At 38.4% G+C, this 11,887-nt stretch overlaps 2 protein-coding genes across 2 annotated transcripts; one reads left to right on the top strand and one right to left on the bottom strand.

The window, feature by feature from the left end:
* The first annotated feature begins 946 nt into the window (after positions 1 to 946).
* LOC135636088 (organic cation/carnitine transporter 1-like) lies at positions 947 to 3,963 on the top strand. The gene is made up of 2 exons (XM_065147638.1): positions 947 to 1,575; positions 2,023 to 3,963. Exons 1-2 carry the CDS (start codon positions 1,149 to 1,151, stop codon positions 3,204 to 3,206), a joined length of 1,611 nt encoding a protein of 536 aa, XP_065003710.1. The 5' UTR covers positions 947 to 1,148; the 3' UTR covers positions 3,207 to 3,963.
* Positions 3,964 to 7,295: 3,332 nt separating this feature from the next.
* LOC135636412 (zinc finger CCCH domain-containing protein 32-like) lies at positions 7,296 to 8,831 on the bottom strand. The gene has a single exon (XM_065148099.1). It carries the CDS (start codon positions 8,829 to 8,831, stop codon positions 7,296 to 7,298), a length of 1,536 nt encoding a protein of 511 aa, XP_065004171.1.
* Positions 8,832 to 11,887: the final 3,056 nt, after the last annotated feature.

The raw sequence follows: 11,887 nt of genomic DNA, 5'->3' as shown, positions 1-11,887 counted from the left end.
ACAAAGATCTTCCTGTATTAATCATTTTGTCCTTAACTATGACATCAATTTGGCACATGATGTGTAAAGTTAAAGAAATAAATGGTGTGATTAAAAATAAAATAAATTATAATAATTTTAAAACAGTGAAGATCCAAATGTAAGTTTTAAAAATCTAAAAATGGATACTATAAGAGACGGAAAATTATATAATTAACTTGGGAAATCAGGACCATTAAAGAAATATCTTATGTATCTCTTATCTCGGAGGTAAGTAGATACTCAAGCAATTGGAAGACAACAAGGATGTGTCGTCAATTATTTCCACCCTTGTGAGATCCGTTGAAACGACACTTATTCACGTGGATTTCTCGTGTTCACGACGCACTTAAGCGAATTGGGCAGCTCAGTGTTTTGGTGCGTAAAAGAATGGCCACTCACGCTTTGTCGGTAACCTGAAAGGGCAGCCCTGATAACAACGGGGTCGTTGTCACTGACAAAAGAAAGAAAGAAGACGAAGCATCTTTAAATGCCTTGATGACAAGGCAAGCACCGATTTCAAGGTGCTGTCTTTATTAGGCACAATCGTATTGTTCATTAGATTTCCGATTCTGAAGCATATTCCCTTGCACCTAGAAAAGATTCCAAATATACTAGAATCTTGTCATCAGTGTACTCCAACTTAGTTCTTCTTTGCTTTTGTTGCTATATGATGTTCTCTAGGAACTGAGATGTCTGTTTTCTTCCCGACAACTTTTCTCATGGGTTGTTTTACACTGGAGAAGTTTCCTTGGGATTACAGTACGAACAGATGAGTTGTGAGTTCATCCTTTACCATCTTCTTTCTTACGACAGATTCTGATGTTTACCAGACCAGCCTCTTGGTCGAGGTTGTGGAAGATGGTGGTTTTGTATCAGCAACAGACGACATCTATTTCAGCTCCTTCGACAAGCTTTGTGCAATGCAACGTCAAGAGCCACTTCGAGGGGAAAAGGTGGCGAGTGTGGTTCGAACGACCTGAAAGAAACGTATGGGACGGAGAAAAGACAGCATAAGGTGGCGATATCTATGCCTTCTGTCCGTTGCTTCATGACGCAGCTCTTTCGAGTGCCTTTTAAAAGGCGTCTTGTCAGCAGCAGCAGAAGCATCATCATCATCATCATCATCCATGGACGAGTTCCAAGAACTGGTAGTCCAGTCCGGTGAGCGTGAACCCGAAGCCCGTTCGGCTCCGAGGTTGGAGCTCACCGTGGAGGAGGCCATCGAAGAGCACGTGGGGTCCCTGGGCTTCGCTCAACTGGTGCACGTCTTCCTCGTCTCCCTCGCATGGATGTTCGACGCACAGAACACACTGATCACCATATTCAGCGACGCCCAACCTGCTTGGAGATGCACATCTTCTTCTTCTTCTTCTTCTTCTTCTTCTTCGTGCTCTTCGTCGAGCTCCTCGGACGGTATGTGCGGCCTCGATCGTTGTGCCTGGGAGTGGGTCGGAGGGAACAAAACCTCCATCATAGCAGAATGGGGCCTCGTGTGCGATCGAAGGTTCAGAGCTGGGATTCCTGCATCCTTCTTCTTCCTCGGTTCACTCTTTGGTATGCCTTGTTATCAGATTACTATGGCCAAGCAATGCATAAACGCTAGATCAAGCAGGGGATCAGCTTCCTATGAACGGAGCACATAAGACTCGTTAAGCTTCATCCCTTGTGTTCAATCTATTATTGCTGCAAGAACCATTTTTGAGAGAGAATAACACTGTAGGACTAGTCCTCTATGTTATTTACAGATAAAAGTAACAATGTTATAGCCTTTTATTGTCTATTATAATGGCTTTTGTGTAAAGGGAACAACCTCCTTTATTGATTTTTGTCACTGTTCATCAAGATCGAGCAATACATCTCTACATCTTTTAGTGACAGCCACTCGTATGAAGATTCAGAATCAGTATAACAATAATGCATGTTAATCCTTGATGTGTATTTGAGGCTTGGAACCATGAAACATGTCCTTCTTGACATGGACTCTTGCTTGTGGCTTTGTAGGATCAGCAGTTCATGGCCGACTCGCTGACTCCTACCTCGGCCGCAAGAAGACGGTCTTCCTTTCGTGCCTCTTGACCTCCATCACTGCCTTCCTAACCTCCCTCGCCCCAAACATCTGGGTGTACGCGCTCCTGCGCTTCTCTAATGGCTTTGCTCGCTCCGGGATCGGTATCTGTTGCCTCGTCCTCGCCACCGAGACCGTGGGAAGGAAGTGGAGGGGTCAAGTCGGCCAGTACGGCTTCTTCTTCTTCACCATCGGCTTCCTATCGCTTCCGCTCGTCGCGTACCCGGCGAGGACCTCATGGAGGACCATTTACAAGGTCATCTCCCTTCTACCCCTCGTTTACTCCATCTTAATTATCCCCTTCGTCTCAGAGTCTCCAAGATGGCTCGCGGTCAAAGGAAGAACCGGAGAAGCGCTCGATGTCTTGACCAAGTTTGCCAAACTCAATGGGAATAAGCTACCTGGGAACTTAGCGATCTCCAATCCCATTGACACTAACGCCGGTAGCGCCACCAAACCTGAGAGTTTATGGTCATCAAGATGGGCGACACGAAGGATAGCCACGATCATGGTCACCGGCTTCGCCGTCGGGTTCGTCTACTACGGTTTTCAGCTCAACGTCGAAAATCTCAACTTCAATCTCTACTTCACCGTCGGCGTGAACGCGTTGATGGAGATCCCGGCGGTCTTTATAGGTAGCGTGTTCCTGAGCTTCGCGAACCGCCGCACCCTCTTCTCGTCCTCGGCGTTCGTGGCCGGCGTGTCGTGCATCCTCTGCATTCTGTTCACCAAGAAGCCGACGACGAGAGGAGGCAACTTCGCGCAGCTGAGCGCGGAGTCTGTTGGATTCATGGCCGCCTCGACGGTCTTCGACGTTTTGTACGTCTACTGCGTCGAGCTGTTCCCTGCCAACGTGAGAAACTTGGCCGTCTCCAAGCTTCGGCAGTCGCTGATGTTGGGTGCAGCGATAGCACCTCATCTGGTGTCTTTGGGGCGATTGAGCCCATGGATTTCCTTCCTCATATTCGGTGGACTCTCCATTTTCGGTGGGCTAACGACGATTTGGCTTCCGGAGACGAAGAATGCTCCAGTATGCGAGACCTTGGAGCAGCAGGAGAAACAGGAGAAGCTGAGCTCTGCACCTATCACAGAGATGGAGTTGTTGGATAGTAGCAACTGAGGGTGTCCGGAGCGATGTTTACGGTCCTGTTGTGATGATGGGGAGAAGGGGAAAACAGAGCTATGAACAAGCAGTCGTCCGCTGGCTGCATGGATACTCCGTATGAAGATAGATTGATTTTAATAGGACAATCAGTAACATAGTTAATCTTCGACAAACCTTCGCGATTCCAATCCACGAAAGGTAAACCCGGAAACTGCACCGATACCGGGGAAGATCGAACTGTTTCCTGCAAAGGTTGGAAATCAGGATGCCAAGGAATTATATGGATAGCTTCACCACCAATAGTCCAAGGGGCCTCTGTAAGAAATAATAAAGCATCGTCCTCAGATGGAAAAATGATTCATCTCCATATCTATAACAAGAGGAGGAGAAGAGGTTTTCCAAAACTTCACCGTGAAAGCTTTATCCAACTCAATAGGTGGCGATCGGCATAAGAACCGACCAACAAAGGTAAATTGGCATGGTTTACGCCATTCAATAGGTCTCACCTTATCAAAACACACGAAATCTTCCAAAATCGAGAATCCAAAAGAAAAGAACTAGGAACATGTTGGTCCAGCCGGCTTGGACTAATTGATTTGCGCATTGTGTTCAAATCTAACCACGGCGACACTGAGAAAAGGAACAACAGGGAGAAAAAGTTACAATTTTTAGGTTTTTGTTAGGTGATGTTAAATTTTTATCAGTTTTGATCCAAATATTACGTGAAAAATTCTTGTAATAAGTTATACAATCTTAACGGTATTGATATGCAGTTTATCTTCTCTAAGGTATTTTCCTGTTATACTCACTTGTAAGATTTAAATTTTTTCCTTGATGAAATCCATTTACGGTGATGATGATATATTATTATTGAGTCAAGAAATATATTCTTGATGTTATTATGATCATCTGATTATTCCTAGAAGATTTATTGTAAATATGTTATTATTATCAGAAGTTTGAAATTGACTATGGTCCCATGATTTTTTCTGCATTGGGTTTTTCATGTAAAAAATTTGGTGTCTCACTTTATGATTAATTCATTGTTCTATTATTTATGCTTCTCTGATTAATATTTACACTTGATAACAAGTTGGTATTTTGATAAAAAACTTATTTTGATAAGAAACTCATTTTGATATATAAAGAAGAAAAAAAATTATTTTACTATAATAGTTTTTCCCCTACAAAACAGAAGTCGAACAAGCAGAAGTTATATGACGAGAAAGAACCTTATGGAGCGAGGAATAATAACAACAAAAGCGTGATCACCAAGAATGATCGAAATCCTTATGGAGATAGGAATCTAGACCTTTGCATTAACGCTATATGTTGAAGTAGACACAAAGACAATCCTAATATATTCAGATAGAATTGATTCATAGGTAGTTTCTAGATAGTTCACATGTTCTAAATATGTTCTAAATAGTTATAGACATGTTTTATCTAAGTGACCTATACTTTATTTCTGGATATCGGAGGATGTTGAGTAAGCATTGATGTCTACTATGGAGTCCAGCCTGCACTATATAGCAGAGCACTTACCTATTAGGTTGGATAAAAAATAATCACTTGTGTCTCACTAGTAGAATGTTCAACAAGTAGTTATGCTTCAGTGACAAAACATTTAGCCTATGTTATTACTTAAGATACTTGTCTTTTTCCTATATTATTTTTTATTTTGATCAGGCTAGTGGCAAAGATTGCAAGTAATTACGATATTCTATAATTTTAGGTTAGGACCTTTTAATGGCTCAAGAGGACTTCTCCTAAATTTTTGCTATCATTCATATTTTTTTTAGAAATATCAAGAGGCTCAAGTGGTTTATGATTGTTAACTGGTCATATCTTGCAATCGAAAGGATTAAGGAAATGATTAAATACATCTAAGAAAGTGTCTCTCTAATAATATTTATCTATTTCCATCTCCACGTTCTTTCATAAATAATTTAAACAAGATATTGCAAAGAATACCAATTAAGTCTCATTCCTTACCATTGCTAGTATGATAAGTAATATTAATTGTTCTTTTATATTTCCTCGTCCTAGTAACTTCAAACTTATCATCTCCCTTGCATATTCAATTGCAAGCAGGTATTCAATTGATGAAATGTCTTATTCTCCTCAAGAATGTTGTTGATGTTGGGATAAAATAACTTATTAAGTCTGATCAATGAATCTCATTATATATGGATTATCTCGATTATCTTGATTCGAATCATCTCAAGTATCGTGATGATTAGCTTATGGCAAGTTTTCCAATATGACTGAATTGAAGCTTTCAAATATTATAAATCAAAAATAAAATGTACATTCCATTTTAACATGATAATCAAAATGGTACCTCTAAAGTAACATGTGGTGATCTACATGTATCGTGAATATGCACAAGAAAGAAAAAAGCGGATCGTTATGAGCAATAGATTAAGGACAAAGAGGAGATAAAAGAAGATTTATAATTTCTCAATAAGTTACATATCTACGTATTCGTGTTAAGTCCGTGAGATGTCATATCTTTTTATAGATGAGAGCATAGGGTTTAGGATAAATAATTAGAAGAGTCCCTCCCATTAATGTCATATCCTAAGGAATCTTATTATAATTAGAGTTCTTTTTTATTGATCGATAATCATAATCAAAATCTAATCATATATATAATACATCTTACATAATTAAATAGGACCATATAATCTAACACTTATTTCAATCACTCGTATCCCTTTCACCACATTAGTCCAATTAAGTCCTTGAGATGTTCTTGAGATGTCATATCTTTTTATAGATGAGAGCATAGGGTTTAGGATAAATAATTAGAAGAGTCCCTTCCATTAATGTCATATCCTAAGGAATCTTACTATAATTAGAGTTATTTTTTATTGATCGATAATCATAATCAAAATCCAATCATATATATAATACATCTTACCTAATTAAATAGGACCATATAATCTAATACTTATTCCAATCACTCGACAATATTTTAGAAGAGAGTCTATAATGAGGATGGGCGATAAAGATCTCATTATAGATACAACCTGAATCAATAGCCTTGTAAAGTTTAATATAATATATTTTTAAGAGTTTTATTTAGTTAATATTGAGTTTTGGATAGTTTGATTAGGATAGGATATAGAGTTTTAATAAATCAAACAAATATGAATATGATAAGATAAGATAATCTTATCTTACTTATATTAGGCATGTGATATCTAGCTTTTGTAGAGGTTTATAATACTAAATAACCCAAGACGATGATAAATAAGTCTAGTGTTTGAGTTCAAGATCTTTTTGAGAAGATCAGTATAGTTTTTTTTTAAAAAATAAAAATTCATCTTATTTTTAAAATTTTAGATCTTAGACTAATAGTATTCTATTATTATCATGCTAAAAAAGATTGTCCATCCTCCCTTAATCCACTTGGTATCAGTCATAATGGTCTGATATGTATTTTTAAGATCTCTTTGATAAAGTCGAGTTGGTATAAACTATTTTCAGTTGATCAAATTAATATTGGATGCAAATCAGTGCAGAGACTTGGATCATTCTTGAGATATTATTTAACTAATCATATATATATATATATATATATATATATATATATATATATATATATATATATATATACCTTTTCAAAATATATGAAAAAACATTGTATATGCACTATCATGATAACCAACCAAGCCATCATACTTTCATATAAAACAAGAAATTTTCAAATATACCCTCCAGTAATTTCAAATTGAAGGGAAACTCATGAAGTTTCATCAACTTTTAGAAGAGCATCAGTGATGTTTTGACTTTTGAAGGGGAACATTTGACCCCCAATGAAATTTTACCCCCCATCTTGAATAGTCAAAGGTATAAACTAAATAAACATTGAGCAATCTGTCAGTCAGCCTAATGCAATCCGAGTTCACAAAAGAATCCAGTTTCCTATTAACCTCATACAGGTCAATTTTTCAAAAAATGCACCATAAGCTTCCAATTTCCCATCTTGGGCTTCTCTAATTGAGTGCCCATATGGAAATAAGTAAAGGCTTCCTCTGTCGGCAGCACCATAACAGTCTTCCGTAGACATGTATGACGCAACAGCCAACCTTGTTTTCAGACCAATAGGTCTCCAACCATCTTGGCAAAGTCATCTTCATCCACCTCGTATTCATTATCTTTGCCTTCAGCTGCCTCCTCATAATTAACCACTTCATCTTCACCATCAAGTAATTCCTTAGCGATCCTACCCACTTCTTCCTCTTCATCAACCGTCGTACCCTTGGATGCTTCAGGGACATTCCCACCATCCTCGGCAGGATCCCAAACATGATCATCTGCACCTCCTTGATTATCTCCTTCCCCATTGCTTGAGATCGCACTCTTATCAGGTGCAGCCTCTCTTTTCCTCTGGAGAATGACACTCAATGGCAGTGGGCCTTCGAAAGAGAGGGAGGATCCATATTCCTGATGATCTGCAGTTTCGCTGGAACTTAATCTTTTCTCGTCGTAGGAGGTCTGAGAAGCTTTTGCACCTCTAAGCTCAGCAAGACTCTTTGGGCCTGGAAAATCTGAAGGGTAAGCAACATCTTTTCCCGCTGTCCGTCCACCAGATGTCCTCTTTGCACCGGAGCTTGAATCCGCATCCAACCTTGCGCAGCTTTCCTGATCGTTCATCAGCATGGCTGGCGATAATCTTCTTCTTTTCCTTTCTCTGTCTGTGTCTATCGCAGACGGCCAGCCAGTAGGTCGATCTGGTGAAGATTTGGTAGGCAGAGATATTATACTTTTGGATCTTCCCCTTCCGAGAGACTGGCGATCCCACTGTGAATGCTGAGCATGAGAACTATCATCATGAACATATCGATGACTGCCACGATCATCAGGATCGCTAACCCGTCCGGAATCTTTTGGTCTTCTTACTCTCGGTAACTGATGGCGGAGATCACAGGGATCCAACTCATCATTGCTCTCCTCCCTCGGCTTGCTTTTCGTCCGCATTGATGGTCCCTCCAAAAGCTTCTCATCCCGTCCGTGCAAGCCCCTGTGCTGATCTGTCTCCGATCTTGGAACTGGTTCATCAGCTAACTCATCATAGCTCTCCTCCCTCAATTTTCCTTTCTCGAGCATTGATCTGTCCAAAGTCCACTCGAAGGAGGTCTTTTGCTGTTCCCGCCCGTGTAAGCTCCCGTACATTTCAGACTCCCTGTTCTCAGTGTGCTGATCTTTCTCCCGTTGATGATCTGACTGGGGGTCATTACATTGATCTGGAAAATCCAAAGTCCTTCCACGTTGAAGCCATGCCGCAGCACACTCGTCTACATCTCGGAAGAAATCAGAATCCTCTATACGATCATGAGAAGACTCACCCTTGAGCTCTTTATCCTTCTTAAAATACTCAAGGGCCTCCTCCATGGACTGAAACCGACACTGGCCAGCTTTGACAGCACTTACACTAGGAGTGCTTTGCTGGTCCTTGTGAAGGTCTAATGGAGTACCAACTCCATGTCTGAAAGGACATTCATCACCTTTTAAGCATTTCCCCTTCATGAAAAAATAGCAGGGAGTAGTATTCCTGTTAATATTATTAGGAGGTGGACGATCTGCAACTTGAACTGCTGTTGACGATGAAGGTTCAGCAAGCACTGCCATGGCCCTGGGATTTCCAAACAGCGATTCAAGTGGCTACAAAAACAATAAAAAATAATAATATTAGGTCTCCAACTAAACATCCGTCAATAAACCAGAATTATATCAGATCACAACAAGCTGCGAGCCAAAGGTTATGATTATGTTAGTTCAAATGCTTGAATGAAAACATTGGCATACCATCCAGCGAGACATTCACAAGATTATTGCCACCATAAGATAATATAAGGAAAAAGTAATTTCCATCATCCGCCTATAGAAAGAACGACTGAAGTGCTCAAAATTTCTAATGCGATCAAACAAGAAGCTGTGATGACGCATGCAATTACGTGGACTGCTAAACGTGCATTCAGTAATTAACAAGCGACTCACTCGATGACGGAAAGTACACCTTGGATTCAAGCAGTTTCCCTTTAGCCAGTGCAAGCAATCCTTGGGGTTAAACCTGGCACCCTCGCTGTGACGATACTCACATTTACTTCCCTGTATAAGAAACAGCTTTAATAGATTGTTTAAAGATAATAAAAAATATTTGCGTAAAACAAAATTTGCAGACACCATAGATGTGCAAGTATAGCATGGCAATATATATATATATATATATATATATATATATATATGCAAAGTTGAAACAAATAATCGATGTAAGATTTAGATTGGCTTTATAAGCTAACCTTAGCTTAAGTATTTCGAGATAATGGTTTAGGCTAAAAGAAAAAAATAGTTATCCTATCAGGTCATCTATATTTAAAATAATATTTCAATAAAACCAAACTAGCAATGTTTTTTTAGACTCTTTTTGACACTAAAAAAACATCAAATTCTAAGGAAACTCATTCAACAATAATAGCATTTTACTAAGCTATTTTTTTCAACAAAAAAAAATTTATCCAAATATTTTCTAGGATTTTAAAGCAAGCAAGCAGTATTTAGTTAAAACCGAGTTACCACACTGAACTGTTTCTATTTGATTAATTTGGTTCATCTAGTTAAAACCGAGTTACCATACTGAACTGTTTCTATTTTATTAATTTGGTTCATCTCTTCGAGGGATTGGTTTGGTTTGATCAGTCTTTCTTTTTTCAAACTTCCTTGGTTTTGATGTGGTTCTGTGAAATGCAAGCCAGAAAACCAAACCAGAATTTTTCTTCTGAGCCAATATCATTAGTGGTTGAATGAGAATAATAATGTCTAGAATAAACTCAATTTGCATTCGGTGTTATCAATAAAATATATAATTCTAGGCCCCTTACAAGAACAGGCCTAGTGTTTGAATGAAAAAGGAAGCCCTAATCACTTGCCTCTTTTAGGAAGTTATTACTACTGGTGTGCAAACCGAACCAACCAAATTGCAAATTCAATTCAAGTTATCCAGTTTTTAACACGAATTGGTTTGGTTTGGTTCAGAAGATCAATACATTACAAATGAAAACTGAACTGAAATAAGTAAGAACAAGTTAAACAAATCTAATGCTCGGACTACTAAACAGTGGAAGGAGCATACCGATCAATTATCTTGTGAAACATGCAAAACATATAATTCAATATAACTGATCAAATAGAAGCTAGGAATTTTTGTTTTGGCAAGTTCAAGGAATAGAACAAGAAATGACAACAAAAGCAGAAATAATGAACAACTAGGCTTTCTTTTACCAAGAGGTGTATGTTGATGCATCTCATCATCATTAATTACAACTTCACACCCATTTGCAACTATTTACATCAAACATTTTTATAAGCATGGCATATGCATACATATAGTAATAGTTCATAATTGAGAATATAAAGCACATTTCAGTTCTATTCTTCAATCTAAAAGACAAAATGTAACAGACCAGAGGAACATAGCATGGCCGAAATCGCTTTACAGAAAGTTCATTTGCCTCTTGTGTCAATTGTGTTCTGATTCTTTTTACCAACCATTTGTGATTCAAGAAAAAAAAAGGTAAAAGTGAATTGATTTTTGAAATCCGGTTTAATTCTATCCACACTTGAACCCCTTTTATTTTCACATATCAGAAACCCTACAAATTGCATATTCATTAAGAAAAAATCAAAAGAGATTTTAGCGGAAGCCAAACAAATTCCGATAGAAGAAACATCTGAGAAGAAGATGCAAACCCTGAAGCACCAATCCCCAAACCCCCCCCCCCCCCCGCCCCCACCCCACACGCACATTAAAGAAAGAAACAAGAAAACAGGAAAAGGGGAAAAGCACCTTCGTGCACGTAGTCGGGGATGCGATGAAGTAGAAGCAATCAACGTTCCGTTTGAGGGCCTCCGCATTCGCCGCCAGCGGGCGGCTCGGTATCCGGCCACCGCGGGACGACATTGCCCCGCGGCCTTGCCTGGACCTACTCATCGGCCTCCGACCCATGAGGAACTAGGCGAGGAGAGATGGATCTTCTCTTCACGTGACAGTCTACTCCGCGATTTGATGATGGAGCTCAAGAGATGAAGCCGAAGGAGGACAGTGATCGATTCAAGAACAGGGTTACCACGAGCAAGTGAGAGGAAGAGATGGAAGAAGAAGAAGAAGAAGAAGCCGAAGCTGAGGGGGTTTTATATTGTTACGCAAACCGCGCGCCATTTATAGACGTCAACCCATGAAATCATTTTCAAGTAATTCATTTTGGTTTGTGCTTTTTGTTTTCAAAAATATGTTTGGTGTTATTAAGAAAAAAAATTAAAAGAAGATAGTAAGAAATTTATAATTTTCCCTTAATTTTCAGAATTATAATTTATATAAGAAAAGAAAAGAAAAACGGAATACCATTGGTGACTCCAATTTTAGTTAATTGTAAGATTACCATATATATATATATATATATATATAGATATATATATATATATATATATATATATATATATATATATATATATATATATATATATATATATATAAAGGTGAAAGCTTTTTTCTTTTAAATTAATTTAATAAAATTTATATTTAAAACTTTTTTCAAGAATAGTGGAAGTACTTCTGGAATATACAAATTAAAATAAAAATGTACCCATATATTTTCTTTCTTGATTAAGTTTATTTGTTCCTAAACACA

The sequence above is a fragment of the Musa acuminata genome, chromosome BXJ3-4 (genome assembly GCF_036884655.1).
Source record: "Musa acuminata AAA Group cultivar baxijiao chromosome BXJ3-4, Cavendish_Baxijiao_AAA, whole genome shotgun sequence".
Classification (NCBI taxonomy): Eukaryota; Viridiplantae; Streptophyta; class Magnoliopsida; order Zingiberales; family Musaceae; genus Musa; species Musa acuminata.
This window is presented reverse-complemented; position numbering and strand designations above follow the sequence as displayed.